This window comes from Seriola aureovittata, chromosome 18 (assembly GCF_021018895.1).
Source record: "Seriola aureovittata isolate HTS-2021-v1 ecotype China chromosome 18, ASM2101889v1, whole genome shotgun sequence".
In the NCBI taxonomy this organism is placed as follows: Eukaryota; Metazoa; Chordata; class Actinopteri; order Carangiformes; family Carangidae; genus Seriola; species Seriola aureovittata.
Window position 1 is genome coordinate 14653852 of NC_079381.1, and position 22992 is coordinate 14676843.

The window sequence follows — 22992 nt, forward strand, 5'->3', positions numbered from 1 at the left end:
TGTTTCTGGTTTAGCAGCAGCTGCACAGGTGACAGGAGTGTCTACAGCGTCTCTGAAAGACCTTACAGCAGGAAAGGGGGAAACATCAACGAGTTCACCCGGATGTCGCGTTTACATCATTGCCGATCGGAGCCAATAGAAACCCGGTTCTACTGCAGAGTCATTTGACCCGGGCGTGAATGCCGATTAAACCCTTTTCCCATTGCCGGCAAAAGCACGTTGTTAGAGGGTTTTTGGACCAATGGAAAAGGGTCTTTAGTATTGGGAGTTGTGCGCCCAGCACTGTTTTCCTGGCAATGTGTTTGTTTTCTGGCAGAAGTATGGGTTTGAAGTCTAGTTTGTTTTTCTGAGAGGGTTCAAATGTTACAGGCCAAACTGATATTTGGACTGATTTCCTCACAGGTTCTCTGGGCATTTGGTATTTACTATATCTGTGATCAGAACTGGGCAAAGCAGTAAACCTTTAAGTGACATTTTGTAAGATCACCACAGGTGTAAATAATGTAGCTGCTTCAGTTTCAGGGTCCTTGTGCCATTCATGCTGTAGCCATTGTTTATATTATTAGTCACACCCTCAACAAATCGAAATGTCAGCTGTTTCCTTACTGCCTGATTCATGTGTATCACAACAGTTTGGAATTATTACAAAATGATAAAGAAATCCGGACACACTTTCAGTTGCTCAATCAGTTTTATTCAGGAGAAGGGGAGAAAATATTACTCAAGGAAACAAAATCAGAAAGCTTCTGTCAGAAGCAGCCCTCGAACAAATCGGTTCTCTGAACAGTCCTTCATTTCCATCAACACATTTCTATTTTACATTAAAACTGATTAGTCTGAGATACTAACTTACTTCAAATAAATATATTTTCTTTTTTAGTCAATCTTTGTATTAAATCACAGCCAGTCAGTAACCACCAACACCCCGACTCTGTACTTACACTGCCAGCAAACACTGCAGAGCAGCATCCCCCACATACATACACACACCAGGCATAATGAATATACAATATGTTACACAGTTACAGTATGTACACCCTCTTTTACAGTAAAGACAATAAATGCTTCTCATTGCTATTTGTTTCAATCACACAGAACATATTTAACAGTGAATTATAAAGTGTGGGAAGTCATTTCATCCACATTATTTTATTATTTTACAAGCCCCGAAACAACACTTAAAGGATTTTATTGTATATTTACCTTGGTCTGACCACTCCCAAAAGCATAACAAAACAAAAGAAAAAAACATATTTGTGGCATGTTTCAAAGGAAACCAAAAAGTGACAGAATGCTAAGAAGCGAGGAATTTAAAAATCAAGAATGATGAAGTAAATTTATTCAAAAACCACCTGTTACTGCCAAAGTGCTGTGGTTTAGGGTAGACACAGTGCTGTTTACTTTTCCTGTGAACAGCACCAAGTACATATGGCCTCCATATACCTTACACTTTAATTACATTTTGCTTCCTATAATAGGCTTAAAATACCAGAATCTGCACCAACGCCTCCTGTCCTGTTACTTTTAGTGATAAATATCAAGTGTGTAATTCAATAATTTAACAAGTATGTCCTCTTACTCAAAATAAACTCAACCATCTCAAAAGTCAAAAACATCCAAATATACGAGCGCCAAAAAGTATTCAGTGGGATTTCTGCATGACCTCCATGTCCTTGCTTATTAAAATCATGGAAAGACTCTCACAAAACAGAGGCCTCTGCCAAGACTTGATCTCAAATGGAAAAAATGAGTTTTGATTTACTTTGTGGTTATTAGTTGTAAAGGGAAACATTTCTAAACTGAAGAAATCAATTAATCCATTCTCCAATCTACATTTGTGAACATGAGCATCTCTCTCTTAAAGCTGAACACCTGTCGTCTTCAGGGAAAGAAGAAATATCAGTCCAGATGGAAATTTACTCAAGTATTGCTACACAATACGAGAAAAACTAAATATAAACATTAAAATGGATTATTTTAGTTCTCTACTTTTGGAAAGGCAGTTGTTCATTTTCTCAAATTCTGATTGGTCCCACACTTTTGGGAATAAGATCATGACTTCTTGCAGTGAGCGCTCTCATTATATTCACCTTCTGTTCGTATTTACACACCTTGGCCATCCTCTGCATACACACACACATACACACCAACGCACTTTCAATTAAATTCATTTTTTTCAACTGGAACCCTCAGCTTAAGAGTGAGGCATCATAGGATTCCCCTTTTTTCTCCAAAGAGCCTCAATGGTAGAAACAGAGCTGAACGAGAAGCTCTGTACAATTTTAGTGCAATCATACTTATATAATCTGAAAGAACTCTACACAAAAGTACAACAGATGCTGAAGAGGAAACAGCTTAGATAACTTACACACACACACACACACACACACACACACACACACACACACACACACACACACACACACACACACACACACACACACACACACACACACACACACACACACACACACACACACACACACACACAGTCCAGTTGTAAAGGATGTGCATTAATTCATCTTTGATATGTGGAACTACAAGCAAAGCGTAACAGAAAAGAACAGGCTCTTATTAATAGTGTCTATTAGTTTAGAAACTTAAAGACCCCATAAAACAGACGCTGGAGCTCAGGAAGAAAAATAAATGAATAAATGAGTTGTGTGGACTCAGTCTCTGAGCTCAAGGTTACAGAATATTCAAAGCACAAAGATGAATTATGGCTGCAGATATATAGATTTTAACTCCACACTTCCTTTAACTTCAAGTACCTTGACATCTAACATGCTGATGGCAAAGCTGAAGTAGAATGACTTGTAAAACAATAATGTAGAAAGCAGCTCCCAGCACTGCACCCGAACTCCATTGTCTATGTGAATTAGACTGAAAAAGATGCCCTTCTCTAGTGAAGCAATCAGCAACAATGGAGAAAATAATGCCATAACGTCTCCACTCAAATCTGTTTTTTCTTCATGGGGTCTTTAAATTGCATCTATCTGGTGACGTCTCTCCTTCAAACAAGATGTTTGACATCATAACAACACAAACGTTTCACATATATTAACACATCGCACTGTAAAAACATGACTTATTTTCAGTGTTTGCAGGAAAAAAACAATGTAGAGAAAAGGTGGTTTTAGGGACAGTACCAATCTGCAACACCTGCCTCCATCTTCCTGAACCTGATGGTGTAACTAGCGAGCTCTTGACTTTGAAACAGCGCATACGGTTTAAAAGCTCTTATGTGCACTAAGTTCCTTTACTGACTTAACTTGAACTTCCATCTCACTCTGCCTACCACTCCTGATATCGTCCTGCTGCAACCTTCTCCTCACGTTACACAAACATACAGGTACATTTTCGGGTTATTACATTCAAACTTGATGCTCTTTTTTTGGCATGTGTACAGTGAATTGTGTAAAACTGAGCTTTGCAGTAGCATAAAGTTGCACACCAACAGGCTGTTAATCTTTGACAGCTCTTTAAAGTACTGTATCAGCAAGGGGATTGAATATATGACCCCTTTATTGCACTTATGTGTAAGATGGGGGACTAGAGAGAGAGGAGGGGAAAATTGCGGTAAGGAAAATAATCAGATTGTGTTCAGGGAATACTGATTATCTCCTCTGTGGGAAGAGCATCATGGACAAAAAACAAAAACATAACACCGACAACAAATAGAAAATACTCTCTTTTTAACCATGCACACAGTAGCGCCAACACACAGAACAAAGTGGTGGCATTTTAATGTAACTGGGTCTAAAACATTCTTCTATCTGTGACTGGTTTTGTAGGGTGTCAAATTTCTTGAGAAAAGTTTGGGAATATGATTTATGAGCTATAAACATGGTAAACTGTGGTGCTTAATATTCCCCAAGACATGTCCAATATCTCACACACACACACAAACACACACATACACATACACACACAGTTTTGTCACACCCACACCTCACACCACCAGGATCTTGACTTCGTCCTGTTCGTCAGGCCGGTAAAAGAAGGGGATGCAGGGGTTCTCCCCGAGGAAGGGGGGTGATCTCAGCGCTCCCTGGGGGTTTTGGATCTCCTGGAGCAGCTGCATGATCTGCTGGGCTGTGCCGTCCTCTTTGGGCACCATGGGCTTGGTGTCAGTCTGGGCTGACCCGGTCGAAAGCGTCTGGGGCGACGGGGCTTCCAGGCCTGTGGTGGGCTCTGACAGAGGAATGACATCCATGGCTTCTGCAGCAGAGACGGAGAGGAAGAGCGGATTAAGTAGTGCTTTTATTCTTGAGATAAAGAATATACACTGCAATTTCTGACTGACTAAGTACAATAGCCCAATTAATAAGTCGCTGACACCACTTTGTGCCACAATGTCAGTTTAGCTCAGCTACTCTTCTTCAAACCCTGTCTTTCTGCTGATTAGTTTTATGGTGCAGTCTGTCTGAGTTTTGCTTCCTATTCAATTCTATGAAGACACTTTCACTTCCAGTCAATCGACTCAAGTACTCACATATCTGTTTGAACAGCCAGTTTGAGAGAGGCAGTGACCTCTTATTCATATAATTTTGACTGTTTATATTCTTGTTTTAATCAAGCACAGTGAAACAATACAAGCAGCATAACAGGAAGGAAGAATGCTGCTTTGCTGCAGTGGGTGCAGGGACAGCGACAGAGCTCAATGCCAGTTCAGTGTTAAATAAGAAGCTTTACATTAACAACTTTGTGGAATTTTGTTGTCAGTACACTAGCTCTCACAGAGAAATCTAGTCTGACTGAAGCTTTACTCTGGCTACGACATTATCCCGATTAAGCTGCTGTCTGATGTAAATGTAGTCAATGGCAAAATAGTGAAAACTAAGAAAGGACAGCTCAATTTTGTGGTTACATGAGGCTTGGGAGAGGATACACCCTCCCGACCATCCTCTGAACACAAGATCAATATAAAACAGTACATACTGCTGGTTGTGCCTACCTGCTCCGCTGTCAGCATTAAGCTCTGTGTTTGTGTAAGCTTGCTGCTCTAGGTGGGTGTGATCCTCCCCAACAGGAACCAGGTCAGGGTTCACTGTGCTTGTGCCGGCTACAGCTCCAGTGTAGCGGCTGTACCAGTCATTCCTCTCAGCCACCAGCCTCATCACCAGATCCTGCAGCTCTGCCAGCTTCGCCTGTTGCACAGGAGAGACACGAAGGCCAGAACAAAGACAAAACAGTCAGCTGGGAGGAAACCAACCTCTTCTAGTTTCTATTTAACATGATTACTGATGACAATATGAGATTATTTTACCATGTGAGAAAGAATATTAATGTGGTAATTGCGCAAGAGTGGTAGGGGAAGTGTTAGTAATTGTGTAAGAGCTTTATTCTTCTTAATGTACTTTTCTTCAAATTATTATTTTGCCAGTGCAATCTGTGATCCTCAAAACAATCTAGGCAACATCACATTTTATCAGGTTTTATACTTGAATTACTTTGTTTGTGAGGTTAAAGTGCTGATCAAATTTATGATTCTCATGAAACTACATTTTTTGAGAGGAAGTACAAAAACATGTGCCATCCCTCAGGATCCAGCTTCCCTTCAGTCTCTACAGCTACAGGTTCTAAATGATGGTAAGAAAGAAAACTGCAAAAACATACATCAACACAAACATCTTATGCAACTACATTGTACTGCACTGATTTGTTATCTCTGCGCAGTACCTTCATCTCCTCCTTGTCCTGGGCCAGCATGCTGATGTACTGCTCCTTCTCCTGGTGTTTCTGCTTCATGATGGCCCGCTGATTCTGGTACAGGGCTATGTACTCCCCTGGAAGACAAACACAGAACATCATCATACCAGAAACTTTTTTTTTTTTTGTCCCTTTCAAGCAAAGTATTTTGATGCAAAATACAACCGAAACTCATATACAATGAATATCATCAGAACAGTAACATAAAATACAAAAAAAACCAAACATTGTGCTGTTGTCTCACCTATAGTGTCGGTCTCTCCAGACAACTGGATGCAGCGGTGCTCCAGCTCCTCCACCCTCTCCTTCAGGTCAGCTTTCTCTTGCATGAGGGATGTGAAGCGCTGCTGAAGCTTCTCCATGGCAACTTGCAGTGCCTGATGAACTTCCACTGGCACTCCTCCTTCTAAGCAAGAGACAGCATAGTGTACATTAGGATTACATACTGCATGCCATATACCTTATCTGTATAACCAGAAATGACTGCAGAACATAAATAGGCTCAGCTGTATTCATAAGAACAAACACTGTCATATTTCAACAGAAACATAATCTGGGCTTTTCATTTAAAAACAAAAATGTTCTCACTTGCACACAGATCAACCATGAAGTTTTCCTCACCTGAATGCTCGTGACTGTGTTCACAGTGACTATGTTGGTCCTGAGTGTGATCGTGCTCGTGCTCATGCTCATGATGATGGTCGTGATCAGATTTGTGGCTGTGTTGTTGGTGTTCAAGGCTGAGGGCCACAGCGACTTGGTGCCGGGCTGCCAAGTGGAGCCTGTGCTCCTCCTCAAATTCCCTTCTGGCCTCGTCCCTCTCAGCCTCCAACTGAGACAAAGCTCCACGGATAAACTCCTCCTATTGGAGGACAGGAAGTGGTGATGAGGATATGGGAGAAAGCAGATGAACAGGGTGGAATAAGCGTAATGTCAAACCTTCGTCTTATATGTAGTCCAAGTAATTTCTGTGTCAAAGCAAAGGAAATCGACAAATCCATAAAATAATTTTTGAGAATGAACATTCATCAGCCTCCTCACCATCTCTTTCTGGCTTTCAAAGTCTTCTGGGATAACTATGGAGGTGGACTTCTTTGGACTCTCTTGGAGGGACTGGCTCTCCACTCCGTCTCCTTAATCACAAAATGACAAATTAAAACTGATAAATATTGTCCCCAATTTCTTATAGGGTTGGTCCCAAGATGTAACACTAACTGGTCATATTCATGGTGCGAGGTTGCAGAAGTTATTACTGTCCTTGCTAGTAGCCAACACATGTTTACATTTGCAGGTTTAAACTGCTGTTCTTTCTTTCCCTGTCTGTAGGTGGCTCTACTAGTAGAAAGTGTCAGGTGCTTTGTATCAATGACACTGTTTCATTGTGTCTTGTGAAAACTCCAGTTTCCAGTTTTTAGGTTTTTGTTTTGTTTCTTTCAAATTAAACAATATGAAACAAGAGAGCCATTATTCTGTTCAAAATTTGGGTCAGAAAAACATGAATCCTGTGGAAGTACCTTGAGTTGTTTTTTGGCACTGAATTTCAAAAAGAAGAGCACACAAAGAAGTATAAGAGGAAAAAGTTTTGACAGTATATAAACAATAGAGGAAAACATAACAACACACCAGTAAAAAGATAAATCTCACCTTGGTCTCTTGATGATGTTGCTAGAGCTGAGCTATTGAGAAGCTCCTTCACATCAGCCTTCAGCTGCTCATTGTCTCTGACTAACTGCTCCAAATGGTCCTGTGGGAGGAGACACAGAGTCATTCAAAACAGTGAAGAATAAACGGTTCCTGGAAGAGATGAAGGAGGGACAGTGAGAGATAGTGAGGTTACTATCAGTGTATCACGGCCCGATTCCAAACCCATTGAAGCAGTCTGTTTACATTCTGTCAATTTGTTAAATGTGATGTTTACTACACACTCAAAACATACTCTGCTGCACTATAGTCTCTGATAGATCATGAACAGTCTCATTCGTCAAATACATACCTGCGCTTGTTTGAGCTGACTGTGACTCATCTCCAGCTGCACGCGGCTGTGGCTTTCATCGTGCTGCAACCGGTCCATAAGCTGACTCTGCTGCAGATACTGGTGGTGGAGTTGTTCTCTCTCTGAGGCCAGGGCCTGGTAGCCAGCACAGTACTGCTGCAGGTGGGCCACTACCTGGTCCCTCTGCTCCATCAGACCCTGTGTCTCCTGACTTTTCAGTTCCAGCTGGAGGCAGGGGAATGAAGATGGAAGTTATACCAAGAGGATGCAGAAAACAGCTGTGTTGTCAAAGATGTCTAGATGCCAGTTTCAAATATTGTTTTAATGCACTCAAAAAAACAACTCAATAAAAACATACAAGAAAGCAAGGTGAAGTCACCAGAAGTGCAAAAACTGAAGAAAGCATTAACATGAAAATCTCTCAGCAATCCTCCAACTGTGTGTGTTTGTGTGTGTGTGTGTGTGTGTGTGTCCACACCTGTTCCTTGACATTGTGCAGTTCCTCTTGCAGTTCACCCATCCTGCGAGCCAGCTCCTTTTTCACGTGTTGCTCTGACTGGATGGCAGTGGTCAGCTCCATGTTCTCATTAGTCTGAACAAATGAAGGAGTAACAGGAATTTTGGCTTAAAAGCAATATTCCCCCACACTCTGAGGTTAATACCTGTTATGAATGTACTTTCCAAATTCATCAACCTCTTGTAACTCTTTGTTACAGAGGCACTCATTAAACCTTGCAACAATAACCAAATAACAAAAGACAAAAAAGAAGATACAAGGATAAATTCAAGTGCAATGAGTCCAGCAAGATGTAGAAAAAACAAATGCCACATAGGTATGATAACTACAATTTCAAACAAAGTTAGAACACACAGTCATCGAACACACATCACAAAAAGATTTTCAGCCTCACCAATTTAACAAAACCGTTCTGTAGCTCAGCCAGCTGGTCCTTCAGTGTACGGTTCTGGGTGAGAGCACGGCTAATAGTGGCCTTGTCTGACTGAACATCCTCCAACATGCGCCGACGGTCCTCCTCCTCCTGGGCTTGGCTCTCCACCTGCCGCTCAAACTCCCCCAGACGCGTCTCCTGCTCTGCACACAGGCGGCTCAGCTGCTCGTTATCTCGCAGCTGGGGGAAATATTACAGAGCTTAATGGTGTTTCTAATGATCTTTGAAACATTCAGTAAAGCACACACCAATTTGTGCTTTTAAAAATGTTCAGGACAAATTACCTTTATAATACAGTATGTGAATCACATGAAATAATTGGAGAAAACAATGTAATGCATACCTGTGCCTGGTACTGTGAAGTAAGGGCTTCTTTCTCCTGCTGTAGTCTGTTAAGGCTCTCCTGCAGAGCCACCTCACTCTCTGATGGCCCCGAGGACTGAGACTGAGGCTCTGCATTATCCTGAGCCTCTCTCTCCTGGGACAATAATGCTGGAGGAACAGAAAAAGAAGGCTGACGAGTTTAATAGTTTTGCTACAGTGAAATAAAATACACTGTGGTAGCTGTGTCATCTGTGTGCCCAGCATTGAAATTATGCTGGACTACACATTATCATAGGGAAAACTGCTTGTGTGAATACCTAACCTAAATTATAATGTAGCACACGAAACGTTAATGCTATTGTAGAGGGAATACTGCAGCACATTGACTCATTTACAGCATTAATTAAATATTCGTTCAGCAACACAAACAATTCACTTGGCTCCTTAATCAAGTGTACATTGCTCAAAGATTTGTTGAAAACCAATTCCATTAATCCCATCATCAGGTAATCAGTTACCTTATTTGGCCGAAGTTTTTTTCCACATGAAGGAGGAAACGGAAAATTATGAGGGAAAGGAAGAAGCACTCGATGAGGGCAGTGTGCGCCTAATACCTGCAGCATTTTTTAGCTCTGCGATGCTGGCCTCCAGTTCCTGGACTCGGCTAATGTTTCTGTCCCTCTCCTCTGCAACCAATGACACCTACACAGACATTGACACACTTTAATTAATCATTTGTTTTCACACCAAAATAAAAAAATAAAAAAAAAAGAACACACCACCCTCTTTACTGTTTATGCTGATGTTATTGCATAGTTAACCTGTGTTAGCAGCTGTTCTGTTTTGTCCTTCCATACACGGCCCTCCTCCTGGATCTGCTCTGCATAACAATCCCTCTCTGTCTTCAACTGGGAAACTGACTCCATCAGCTACAAGATCACAAACATAAAGGGGAAAACTGCATTATCAAAACAAGGCTTTCTGGTCATGAAAGATAAACAGGCAGGTGTTTCAACACACATTTCATAGTAGTCCTGGGTGGTTTATTTTCAAATGAGAAAAAATGTCAGTTTGCAACCTTTATGAATTAGATAATCAAAAATAGAAAGTAATAAGGAAAGTATGGTATGTAGATAACTGTAAGAGAAAGATCATTGTACACAGACCTGGTGGTTGTGTGCCTCCAGCTGCTGCTTCTCTTCCAGCAGTAACTGGACCTGCTGGTTAGCACTAGAGGGATCTGACTGAGTGGAGCACTGGAGAAGAATAAAAACACAGGAGTGAAATGCATGTTAATATTTGAACACAAATCATCAGGTTGCACTGACTTTTGTACGTAGAGTACATTGACTATGGAGTTGATCCACCGCTTCCAATTATCGGTAAGAGAAAGATGAGTTTTAACGTGTGTAGATGTTGTGCTTGTGTTCTAACACACCTTTTTCTAGGGCTACACGAGATGCAAAACAAATCATTATTTTGGCTGGATATTGCAATTTCAGTTGGAACGGTTGTTTTTGCATTTTATTTTCACTGAAAAAAATGTAAGAATGATGTTGATGGGATTTTGTTTGGTCTTGTACCAAACAAAAATGTTTACATGTTTTGGTACGTCTGGAGAATATGATTTGTAGGTTGGGGCATCTCTGTAGCCCCACAATGCTTGTGGGGCTAACATTGCACAGCAATGTTATGACACATTTTACCTTTATCAAAAGAAATTGCAGCTCCTGCGATTTGGATATTGCACTTGGCCACATTGTGAGTTCGATTGTATTTCGATTAATTGTGCAGCCCTACCTGTTGCAACATGAGGTCAGCAATCTCGAGCCTCTTGCGAAGATCTTCCAGCTCCAGCTTCATTGCTCCATTCTCCTGTGTATTCAGTTTCAACTGCTCAGACAACTCTGAGCTCTGCTGCTTCGACTCGTCACTCATATTGCTGCAAACACAAACACAAATGCAGAGATTGTTCATCGTTTCTAACCCACCAGATTTTATATGACTCGTGAGACTTGCTCATGCCATCTGTTGCTTTATGTGTAATCTGAGGGATTTTAATTACCTTCTTTAAAGTCAAAACAATTGTTATCAAATGTGCTGTGGAGATTTTATAAAATACATCTCCTTGCGTGTGCTAAGAAACTTACTTTACTCTAAACACCTCTAGCCTCAGGTTGTCTCTCTCCTTTTCAAGCTCTTTATTGTGCTGGAGACAAAAAGAAAAACTTTATTAAAAATAACAGACACTTAGCCAGCATGACAAAACTCTCAGAATACAACTTAAACAACTGAAACAAAGCATGTAGGTATTGCTTTTGTGTGTGTTTTGTCGGAGTAATGACTGCAAACCTTTTCAAAATGTTTCTGCTGTGTTGAGACAGAGGAGAGAGTTCTCTCCAGCTCTGACACTCTCTGCTTTGATGCCTGCAGACGGTTGTTCAACTCCTCTGCCTCAGCTGTAGACAAACACAGACACACAAACCATTAACTAACTGCTGCAGGGGTAAAGTCTTGCCAAGATGAGAAATGTTCATTTAAGTGTATGCACTGCTGATTATAAAACACACGCACCTGTTTTCTGCCGTGCAGCCTGTTGTGTGTATTGTAGTGCTGTTTGTAGCTCTGATTTCTCAGATACCAGTATACCAATGGTCTGGATGTGTACCTAAACAGGGAAGGACAAACAGGGAGCATAGCTCTGTGTGAATCCAGATAATGTCCCTCATTAAATCACAACACAAACAAAATTTTCTCTACCTAGACTACACAGTTTGAATAAATGTTTGTCAGGGTTAGCAGTCAGAGGAGGGAGGTTTGGAATGGGGAGGACGTGTTCTCTGATCAAATTCTTATCCATCCACCAGGGTGACATCAGGAACTTTGACATTACACATTCATAATATAATACATTACACTGCAATACAATGAGGATTTTACCCATGTTCTTCTGCTACGATACAGTTTCAGAAATGCTAAAAATGCATCATCACACAAATTTAATTTATGTGTTTGTGCATGTGACGTTACCTGTAATTGTTCTCGCATGGCTCCCTGCTCTTTTGAAAATCTCTGCTCAAATTCTTTTCGCTCCTGAAGGAAGAAAAATACAAAGTTCATGAATGACCAGGGAGGAATCAAAAATTCAGTAGACCGGAAAAAATGGAGACAGGAATGAAAAGACATTCAAGCAGACAGAGGGGAAGAACTGTTTACCTTCTGTAGTTGATCTGTGAGCTCCTGAGATTGCTGTGCCTGCCAGATCAACGGGATAGAATTAGTTTTTATTAAAAAAAAAAAGTCTGGGAAAGATCAACATGTCTTTGATATTCTAGATAACATAACTAAAATTCTGGCACAAAAGACCTCATCTGCATGCCAGACAGGACAGGGATAGCAGAAAAGACTGAAAACAATGAACTTGTTCTGTTGGTTATTTATGTTATGTTAACCTTTTAGTTTATTGTTGTTAGTGTGTTCAACTGACTTTAAAAAAATCATCTACCATCAGGTTACTACAGTTCTGCACCTAAACTTCTCTCTATGCTGTGGTAATACTTTGTAGAAATGTATTTAAATCAACCCAAGTGAAAGATGAATAAATAACATGAAAACCATGCATGACTTCTTCCATTGTGTGGTTACTCAAGATGACGTGCAGAATGCATACAGTACATGCACTGATGTGGTAATAAATAGTGGGAGGGCTGGAAAGGGGTTACTCCAATCACACAGAGGTGCGCACACAAATACGCACACACACAGCTTCTTACCAGCTTGTCTAGCTGGGTATTGAGCTGAGAGTTTGTTAGGTTGCTGGACTCCAGGGCAGCGGCCAGCTCCTGGTTCCGACTCTATCACGTGCACACATGCATCCGGGAAAGGAAAGAAAAAAAACAAAAACAAAAAAAAAAAACAGACAGGGATAAAGTGCAGTGGCATAAGTCAAACAAAGAACAAATAGGAGGAGGAGAAAAAATCAAATCATTAACATGGAGGTAAACAATAGCACCTCTACAAGTGAAAAAAGTGTTTTTAATAATGAGACGTGAAGCAAATAATTAAAATACATGATGGCTGTTAAACCAGTTGAAAATTAGTGGAGCCTCCATAACCAACTATTTAAGTATCATTTGCAAAATGTGGACAGGGTTCACTTAACCTCAGTTTGTCATATGAAGTCCCTGCCCGGAGGAAAGAGCTACTGAGTTCCAGTTAATGGGCAAATCTATGAGTCATACTACAGTTTCTTCATTGAAATAACATTACATGGTGCAAAGGGGCAAAACATAGATTTCTGGGTAACATTAAATTTCTGTACTTCTGCTATAGCCCTCACCAGAAAGACCACTTAACAGTTACTATATATAAAGGGCAAAACATATTTGATTCCCTTCCAGCTCTCCAATCAAACAAATGTTTGATCAATCCATCCATACATTCAAATATCAATCAAGACATTCACTCCTTTTAAATTCTTAAATTGAAGCCCTAGGCTCACTTGGGGAGTACATGTGATGTACTCTGTGTGGTTAATGAAAATAGAAATCAGGAAAGGTCACACTCACACAGAGAGTCACAGTGAATTTTGGTTAAATTACGTTCCTAATGCTTAAAGCATGATGCATACTATTTCAGACAGCTAGCTAGTGTACTATCCTATAATTAACAATAAAGGGCTGCCAGAGAAAATCCAATCCGGGCACAGTATGTTGATACTGATTTGAGTTTCCTGTTATATTCAGGCATAGTGAGATAAAAATGATCCCATGCTTAAATGCTGGTTGTACCTTGAATCTACAGAGGACAGGAAATATGCCTCTTATAAAGTGACTGCTGCTGTAAATGCCACAACATGGATGGACTATTGTATGACGACCAACTTCTAGTTTGGATTTCAAAACAAGTCTTTAGTTAGATCATCTTACCTCAAGTTCTCTCTCACCAACAGAAGGTGCATCTCCATTCACATAAGCAGTAGATGACTGAAATGACACAAGCTCTCACATCAGTGCACTTCCAACTCAGAAAATTCATGACATGTTTTCATCACATGAAAAATTATGTACTTCTACATGCTTAAAGCTGAAACATAGTGGATGCATTGCAGATAGGAAAATTGTTTAGTCAGCAGTGGTTACACCTGCATTTCACCACTATGTGGGGCAATGCTACTTGAATATATTTTCTTCAGAGTAACATAATACAGTTTTCTTATTATATTTATGTATGACCTGCTGTTACCTAAGCCATAAACATGTCTATACTTATCTTATTAATCCTTCTAGACAGTGAAAGGTCAGTGTTAATTGTGTCTGGACAAAAGGCAGACTTTTGCTGCTGTTTTGCTGCTGACTTTGCAGAAACGAACCAAGTTCAAGTTCAGAGGAAATGTATCAAGCTGATTTGGTACACCAGTTGATGCTGTCAGCTTGCTTGAGGCCATTGGGAACAACTGGCAAATTTGAAAATGCTTCCAGTGCATTCCTGGCAAGAATAGATGCAACACACCCTCGGTGAAAGTGCACATCAGTGGCGTTGTGTTATTGTTAAAAGCCCACCACCGTATGACAAAAAAATGCGTGTGAGAGGGACGTGGGGTGATATTGATGGTTCTACAATCATACCTCAGAGACAAGGCCATTCAGTTGCTGTGAGAGCTGTCTCAGGCTCTCTGTGGAAGACAGTGGTCTGCAGGATAACACAGGTAAACATACACATTAAAATACACATTCACAGACACAAACAGATTAGACATAATTAGAATTGCATATAACATGCAATAAATCAGCAAATTCTAAACATGTAGCGCTTGATAGCAAAAAGTCATTTTTTTATTAGGGAAACAGTTCAATTTAAGTTGTATTAAAGCAAAAGATTGGCATATAAAATATATATCCAGTCCACATGCATAAATATGTCTGTATTATGTGTGGTGAGTTTTTCCATAAAAAGATCTGAGGGTGTTTGTGGCAGTGAGGAGTCAGGTAACCCACCTATTTTCCTCTGTTAAACTCTCATTACCATTGGTATCAGGGTAGTCCTACAGAGAGAGACAGATCAAAAGAGGAGGAGAGAGTAAGAGAGTCAGGCAGACAGACAGAGAAACGAGAAGGAAGACAAAAAATACAGCGAGAACATTTGAGAAAAATGAATTGGCTTGATGATAGAGCACATTAAGCACAACAAAACCCTAGAAACAACAAAAGTATGGATGTAGCAAATCTGTTGTTTTCATCAGCAATCAGCAACAGACCTATGAGAGTCATTATGCTAAGACTTCTAATCTTAGGTGTGACGGACAGACAGGAGTAAGAAATAAGATAGGATCTGAGAGGCAGAGACGGAGAGAGAAAGAGAGAAAATGATTGAAAGTGAGAGACACACCTGTGGGTCAGTGTTGTGACCGACAGACTCAGGGTTATTAGTAGTGTTAGCACTAGCAGGGTTAGACACAGGTGAGCCACGGCCTGACTCGCCCCTTGGGTCCTCAAGCAGCTGAGGAACTGAAGACCCCATGGGCTCCACATCAGCAAAGTTCTGAGGTGACACACACACACAAAAAACACACACAATGGTTTAGTGCCATGAAAAGAGCAGTTATGATGAAAAAGCAACAGCAAGACCACAATGACTTTGCAGACTTCAAGTGTGTACATGCACAAAAATGACTTGATTACTGTATTGACTTGGATTAAGGTGACAGTTCGATTGAGACAATTATGTCAATTAATGCCATTTATATACTGAGATTAATGCATGATCTTCCACAGGCTGAGAGGACCTAAGAATATAAGTAAACAGTGGCAACTTGTTGGTATTTATTTTTGGGTTTACTATCTTACAAAGTACTTTAATGCAAGCTCTGTTCCTTGAAGTGGTAGCTGTTTCACTGATGCTGCCACAATTTTGCCTGCCACTGCTCCCAATGGAGCTCTTGAGAGTGAAAACACTGAAAGAAGTGAGACTATACAGTTTGACTGCAAAAAGTAATTCTATTGAGTGATTACGCTCAAATTACGCTTACTGACTTTGAGTTGATGTGAGCAAGACATATGCAATAAAACAACACATTTAAGAATGCATGTAAATAAGGCAAAGAAAAACAACAAACACAAAAGTAGCGATGAGAACATAGTTAAAAAGTTAAACAGACACATATATTTCTTGTTTTCCTGGATGCATGCCTGCATGACGCACCCAGGTGCAGACAACACAGCCATGCAACTACTGAGACTCATGCCACCTACTGTGGATACCCTGCCCCATTCACAATGTACTTCTACACTGGACTGTGAACTGTGAAAGATCACCAACAATACTTGGATGAACTCTGAGAAATAACTGAGCATCTTCCACCTTTCTTGACCATTAATGCACTGTTCCACTGACATGGATTTAAAAAGCACAGCACCAATGCAAGAATTTGCACTCAAATTTGTCCCATGCTTTATGGGCTATGCAACAGATTGAGTAAGTGAATTTGACATAAGAGGGAGGTATGAATGGAGAAATGAGGTACAATATTAAATACCACATGAGGAGCAGTTATTTACAGCAGGAGGGATGCAGAGACAAAAACAAAAACAGGCAGGGAAGAAACAAAGAAAGGAGAGAGAGAGAGAGACAGAGAGAGAGAGAGAGAGAGAGAGAGAGAGAAAGAGAAAGAGAGAGAGAGAGGCTCACCTGACTGTTTCCATAAGGAGGTAGGACTATTCCATTGCTTTGACTAAGTGCTTTGAGAATACTGTCAAACTACAGGAAGGAAGAAACAAGGGCGGAGAGTGAAAGAGATGTGAAACAGGAGAGAACGATTTAAAAGTGACAGTGATATAGTCAAACAGGCACGGAGAAGCAGCTGCTAGAAGAAATCTTAGAAGGAGGAGATCTTGAGGAGGGTGTGTAATGAGGAGAAACATAGGCTTGTATGCCTGACCTCTTGGGTCAATGAATATTAGCTACATTTTGTGGAACCTTTTATACCATTGATTATCAGTATGACCCCATCCAAATAAAAATTACTCAAGTAAACACTTAAATCAGAATAAGAGCCCTGGGACACTGCATAATTTTTTCTTAATGTTGCCTTTGTGCAGAGGCATAATCGATGACTACAAAACCTCCTCTACAATCAGCTCAAACTGACATAGGCTACTAAACTTGATCACATCTCCCTTAGCTATCATGAGATGCAATAATTAATTGCCTATTCTTATTCACCATTACATATAAAACCAACTTAGATAGTATTCTCTCTCCTAAGGCTTAAGACCTAAACTACAGAAACACTGTTTGGTTAAATGTTAATTTAATCAGGTAAATATTGGAATCTTAATAACATGAAACATCTTCATCATTGTAAAATGTCTCCTCTGTTCTAACCCCCACAACTGAACACCTGATGGGTACTGCCAACACCCACATTTTTGTCTTGTCTTGCTTTAGACTGCATGAGTGTAGCCAGTCTTGGCCCATCAAAAATCAAACATGTTTAGGAAAAATATTGCATCAGAACAACGAGACTCAGCGGCAAACTCTAGAGCTATGACGAGCCTAGATTCCAATTAGGCTTAGAACCCCACTGACCTGAATGTCAGCCCCTGTGTGTGAAAGCTGTGTGCTGGACTCACATGCCTAACTGTGTGTGTGTCCTCACTGGCACTATCAATTTCCTTTTACAAGTTTTAAAACAGACAACAGAAGTAGACATTCTTGATATATATAATGTAAGAGCAAACAGCAAATAGGTAAATTACCTTACGCTAAGAGTGTCATTGATAGGCATGTAACTGTTATTGGTTGACCTTTTTTTGGCATCTGAGTCACCAGCCCAAACAAACGCTGGTCCCTGTGACTACACTTTACAAGTCAGACAAGTCTAGAATGTAAGTTTGACCTATTTAAAAACAACTGATCAATCAATCACTGCTTCCACTATTTTAGTAATTTAATCATGTTCATGTAATCATGTTTTGATAAGGACAATCTGCCCACATTCAATTCCTTGAATCAGAGCAGAATACAAAACCAAAAGCTATTAATGAAGTGAGGACATATTGGAGACTGCTCTCTTGATGGTAACAAAAGTCTATCAGATATACGGTGTATATACGAATGTGTTGATATCATTATAACTAAAACGTCCATATAAAATAAGGTTTAAGGTTCATATGACATAAAGCAATAGGCAAACTGATGGTCAGCTGACAATTATAAACATTTCTCAAAATGCACATTCATCATCATAACAGATTTGTTACAACTGAGATGAAACTCTAGTGTATCTTCAGGTCAACTATGCTGCACAAGACTTGACAAATTTGAACTGATTTACTTTTACTTTACTGTGGTATTATCTATGTGCACTGGAAATTCTCTGCATTTTTAAGAATTTGCATTATAACCTGAGAATAAACTATCTCTGTCTCTTGTCCGGTGTCCATATCTTTCTTGAATAAACATTATTTTCACCCTATCACCTGGCCAGCAGATACTGTAGGTGTTAAGGCTGCAGCTGTGTTGTTTGCACTGTGTATCTGATAGCCTGGAGGAACGTAGTTGCCAACTTGATAGTAATTCAGCCATATCAGCTCACAACCGGAAAAAAATTTGTGATCAATGGCCAAGCAGGACATAATAAATTACTGGAGTTAAACAAAACAAACAATAAAGTAATTTTTCTAAAAGCATGTGGATCTCTTTTGTCAAGTATTCTGCATATGTGTATATCTACCACCCCCAGTTCTGTTGTGAATAGCGAACATAACGCTGAGTTTACAGGCTTTCTAATGTTACAACAGTGGTTAAACTACAAACAGGAAAAAAAAACGTTCTCACGGTCACACTAGGTTTAACAAATCAGACATAACAAGGACACAGACAGACTATCATGCACAAAGAGAGGTTGTTATTTGACCAAGAAGGGCAAAATGACAAGCAGGCAAGTAAATGGAAAGACTAGAACAGACTTACATTGATTGGAGAGTTTCTATCTGTTGAAGATGCATCGAGTTGGCCCGGTCCCTTCACCTTCCTCTTCTTCTTGGCCCCTGCTCCACCACCTCCACCACCACCCTTTTCTCCTCCTACACTAGCAGGGGAGCTCTTCTGCTGAAATTCCTTCAGCTGAGCAGCACATGACAAAAGGAAACAACAGATGCATGAACAGGAATGCAGCAAGTATTTCTTGACTGACAGAAAGAAAATCCCTCTGCTACCCGTTTTATAAAAGCCACAACATTTTCTACACAGATCTAGCAGTGAGCCTCTGGAATTGTTCCCAACTTTCAACCTACTATAGACATTGTTCAGTCATCTCCAATTACAGGAGGGTCTTGTCAAGCTAAGTGAATTAGTAGATATGAATTTGGTCTGAGATAAAGCCAGGGATGCACTGCTCCCATTCTCTGATCATATGTCAGATACTCAAAAGATCCGGTTTCATTTGTGTACTGGAATGCATAGCAACTGCAACCAAGTTATTGACTGTCACTATGACTTGCTTGTTCAATGGCTTACTGTCCTAAACCAAACAAGATGAAGCTGATAACTTTGGCACAGGTAACATCATTTATTTGTAGTTTACCCATGTGACAGTCAAAGCATACCTTCTCTTGTCTGTGTGTGTTTGGGCATGAGGCCTGTGACAGCTGTCGAAGGGGGAACTACTGGAGCTGCCATTTCTAAAATACAGGGGTTAAATCGCAGCAAGATGCCAAGTGTTATCAGCACGACCACTCATCCACGAAGGTTGTGGAGCAGCAAAAACTGCTGACGAGTCATTTCCCAAAGCTAACATTTCACAGCTAATAAGGCCATCTTCCTGACTAGCCTAACAGCGCACCTAGCTAAAGCACACAGCAGGACAGCCAGGGAAGAGGGGTGTCACCTGTCAAAACAGTCCCCGTCATTCTATCCAGCTAACTGTGCTACAATGCTAGTCCACTATTTGTTTTACTTTAGAGATGCTGTTTATTGGTCATTTTCTAGGATAAATGAGCCATCCTGCAAGACAAGACACAAAGCTGGTCGTCTGCTATGTGGCAATCTTCACACTTACACATCACCAACTATTCATTGGTGTTAGCCAGATTGCTATCGCTAACTTGCCTTAGTTAGCAGGTTATGGTTTGCTAATAACTACATTTAACGTTAGCTAGAAAGACACAAGAAACCAACAGGCAAAGAGCGTAAGTTCAAGTAAGCACTGACTAACTAAACTGTGTGGGATGGTTTAAATGCCTCTACTAACTAAAAATAGTCTACATAATCTGGAAAAGTTAATGCTATCAGTAGAGGCCCAGAAGAAGCACCGGCCTCCCCTGCGCATTGAAGCCTGGAGAGGAGCGAGTAAGGTGGGACAAGCGACAGCGCAGAGGTCGGGCGACGTGTAATGACAACACCCCTGCTCCGCAAAGACATTTGTAGCACAACAATAAAAAAAAAAACCACCAGCAGCACAAATCCGCAAATGACAATCAGGACAAGTGCTTCCCGTGATATTTAGCCGGGTCAGTTGTAAAATACTTTACCTTTTTCTTAGCTGCAGCGAGTTTTATTTGCCTGCTCTGGTCGGCCATCCTGCTGCTCTGCTCAACGGACCGAACCACGTCATCAGTTTGGTGCCTGGTGGTGTCTCTGCCTGTGGAGGGCGCAGGACTTAGGCTCTGATCCTCATTTCAAAAAACACCTCCAGATATTTGTAAGACACAAACCTAGACTATCTGTTTCTTCATGACAGGATCTAGTTTACAAATTCATGTTTCATTTATTTAGTTGATGTGTTTTTATATAAAGAGTCAAATACCGTAAACAATGTTTACAACATAATTTGCTCCACTGTGACTTATTGTCTTATATCCTTCTTTACTTGTTATTTTGTGTCCTTATAGGCTTGTTGATTAGTTAAGTTAATATAAACATTTAAGAAACGGGAAACAGTTAATAAAGACAAGGCAAATCTATTATGTCCATGTATATCTTGACAACTCCAAGAAAGATGGACTAGGTCTAAGATTCAAATTTTGGACGTGTGCAACAGCTGCATTCTGTCAGAGAACCACAGAATTATTTTCTGGAAAACAGGTACAATAATAAAAAACACATCTGTGTAAAATATGAACTGTAAAAGGAGAAATGAAGAAAATCATTATCTTTGTACATGGAAACATAAGAAAATAGTTATTCTGGTTATAAAGGGGGAGCAATGATTTCAGAAGTGAGTGCAGTCTTTGGTTCATATTTTCTTTTTTTAAAAATTTATTGTGTTTGATTGTGATCAAATTGTTATGAGTGTTGTTCTTACTGAGGATCAGCCATTTCTGGATTTCATCTGCCTCACTTCCTCCAGCTTCAAGGCAGCAGTATCTTAGCTCCTCCTACACTGGATGAGGAAAAACAGCTTAATTAGTTGTCTTACCACCTCTTTCACTGCAAAACCAAGACCCCGTGCAAAATGTTCAGTTGTGGAACAAGAAATAGCATATATTTGAGCAAAAAAAAGACTGCAGAATTTATAGATCTCCTGTAAGCCGGAGCTCTGTCTGGGCTCATCTACAAGAACAAGGCCTCTGGGAAGAGGCAGATTAAACAAAAATAAAGGCGATCACAAGTGCATTAGTGTCATCTTTAGGGCAGAATACCAATAGAATCTATGTAATTACCTTTAAGCCTCATTGAAATGAAACAAAATCTTTTCAGTGATTACAAATTATCAGCCATAAAATAATGTTAAAATATAGAGAGCTGTGGTTGTGTTGAAGCTGTTTAGTTATCTCTGAAGTATGACTTAATTGTAGAGCAAAATCATTAATATGGAGACTAAAACTCAGTAAAGAGACGAGTAAAATCTTTTAAAAAGTAAAATCTTCATGTATCAAATCGGTGTCTAGAGTTTTCACCTCTGACATAAATATATCACCCTCACATATGCTGTAGAGCAGTGGAACACAGTAGTGTTCCAGTCCCAGCTGTGCTGTAAGATGGCTATACCCTCTCTCTCATTTGTAGCTCATCAAAACCCCCTTTTTTTCCACCCATGAGGTTGCTCATGTACACAACAGGGAAAAAAGTAAAATGCTAGTATCAGATGTTAGTAGACTCTTATTTAGAAAATGTACAAGCATATCTGAAAGCCACAGGGACACCCACATGGACCCTCTAAGGAAGAGGACCATTAAGAGCTGTTAAATAAATAAATGATAAATTAAAAATAAATGTAGCCTGTGCTTTGGGCTAATATTAGTTCACATGTTTTCAAAAGGCTACATTACAAATTGACTTTGACTTTCCGTGTGGTCTGCCTTAAGAATTCTGTCTTGTTTCAAGATACAGGTGCTGAATGAAAAAAACAGTATCAGGAATTTTCTAGAAATTACTGTCAATCGACTAAATCTAATGGTTTAAAAGATATACATTTCTTTCCCTGTCATATAGTATCTGTATCTTTAGTCAAGTTAGAATAAACCAGGTCGCTGCGATATCAGTAAAGTTCTTCTTGATTCTAGAAAGGTTTTATACAGTACTAGTCAAAAGTTTGGACACACTTTCCCATTCAAGTGAGTCCAAACTTTTGACTGGCACTGTAAGTGAACTCATCTTTTATGAGACAATAATTCATTGTGTTCTTCCTATTTAGGATACCAGATGTAATAACGATGAGTAGGCCTGCAAGTACAATAGGTTAACATTATAATCAAGCCAAACACGAATAAAATCTTCTGTATAGCCAATGACATGTCATTCATTGTCTGGTGTAACTCTACACATTTGAAAGGGATAATAATGAGTGAAGTGCAGCTTTGGCAACCAGTTACCTAACCTTGACCTATTTAGACTTTTGAGATAGGAGACTGTATGGCAGAATGCAGTGTACTGTAGGTGATTTTGTTTGATGTGTGTTGTAACCACCTGCTTATGTATAGCTAACAAAAAAATAATTCAGTATATCTGTGATCAACATGTGATCTATGTAACAGTAGGCTAGAGAGTGCTCATGTAAAAGTTTAATAAATT

At 40.0% G+C, this 22992-nt stretch overlaps 1 protein-coding gene across 5 annotated transcripts; it reads right to left on the reverse strand.

Annotated features, from left to right (window-relative positions):
• Positions 1–672: 672 nt before the first annotated feature.
• golga2 (golgin A2) lies at positions 673–20619 on the reverse strand. 5 transcript variants are annotated; one of them, XM_056403372.1, is made up of 28 exons: positions 20511–20619; positions 18952–19104; positions 16666–16734; positions 15367–15519; positions 14976–15022; positions 14607–14670; positions 13908–13964; positions 12753–12833; positions 12196–12234; positions 12010–12072; positions 11554–11647; positions 11332–11438; positions 11130–11188; positions 10780–10921; positions 10146–10235; positions 9801–9908; positions 9594–9681; positions 8999–9147; positions 8617–8835; positions 8184–8297; positions 7706–7930; positions 7357–7456; positions 6754–6845; positions 6334–6574; positions 5957–6118; positions 5683–5789; positions 4958–5150; positions 673–4221 (listed from the first exon to the last, which is right to left on the reverse strand). In XM_056403372.1, exons 1-28 carry the CDS (start codon positions 20556–20558, stop codon positions 3953–3955), a joined length of 3333 nt encoding a protein of 1110 aa, XP_056259347.1. In that variant the 5' UTR covers positions 20559–20619; the 3' UTR covers positions 673–3952. The 5 variants fall into 5 exon arrangements, with proteins under 5 accessions (XP_056259347.1, XP_056259348.1, XP_056259350.1 ...); XM_056403373.1 differs by lacking the exon at positions 16666–16734; XM_056403375.1 differs by lacking the exon at positions 15367–15519.
• Between the last annotated feature and the right edge of the window lie 2373 nt (positions 20620–22992).

Coding starts and splice junctions, on each gene's coding strand:
- golga2 (XM_056403372.1), bottom strand. CDS start 20,558: ATGGCCGACCAGAGCAGGCAAATAAAACTCGCTGCAGCTAAGAAAAAG. Junction 11,439..11,553: donor GGCTGCACGGCAGAAAACAG/GTGCGTGTGTTT, acceptor GTTTGTCTACAG/CTGAGGCAGAGGAGTTGAAC. Junction 6,119..6,333: donor ACACAGTCACGAGCATTCAG/GTGAGGAAAACT, acceptor TCTCTTGCTTAG/AAGGAGGAGTGCCAGTGGAA.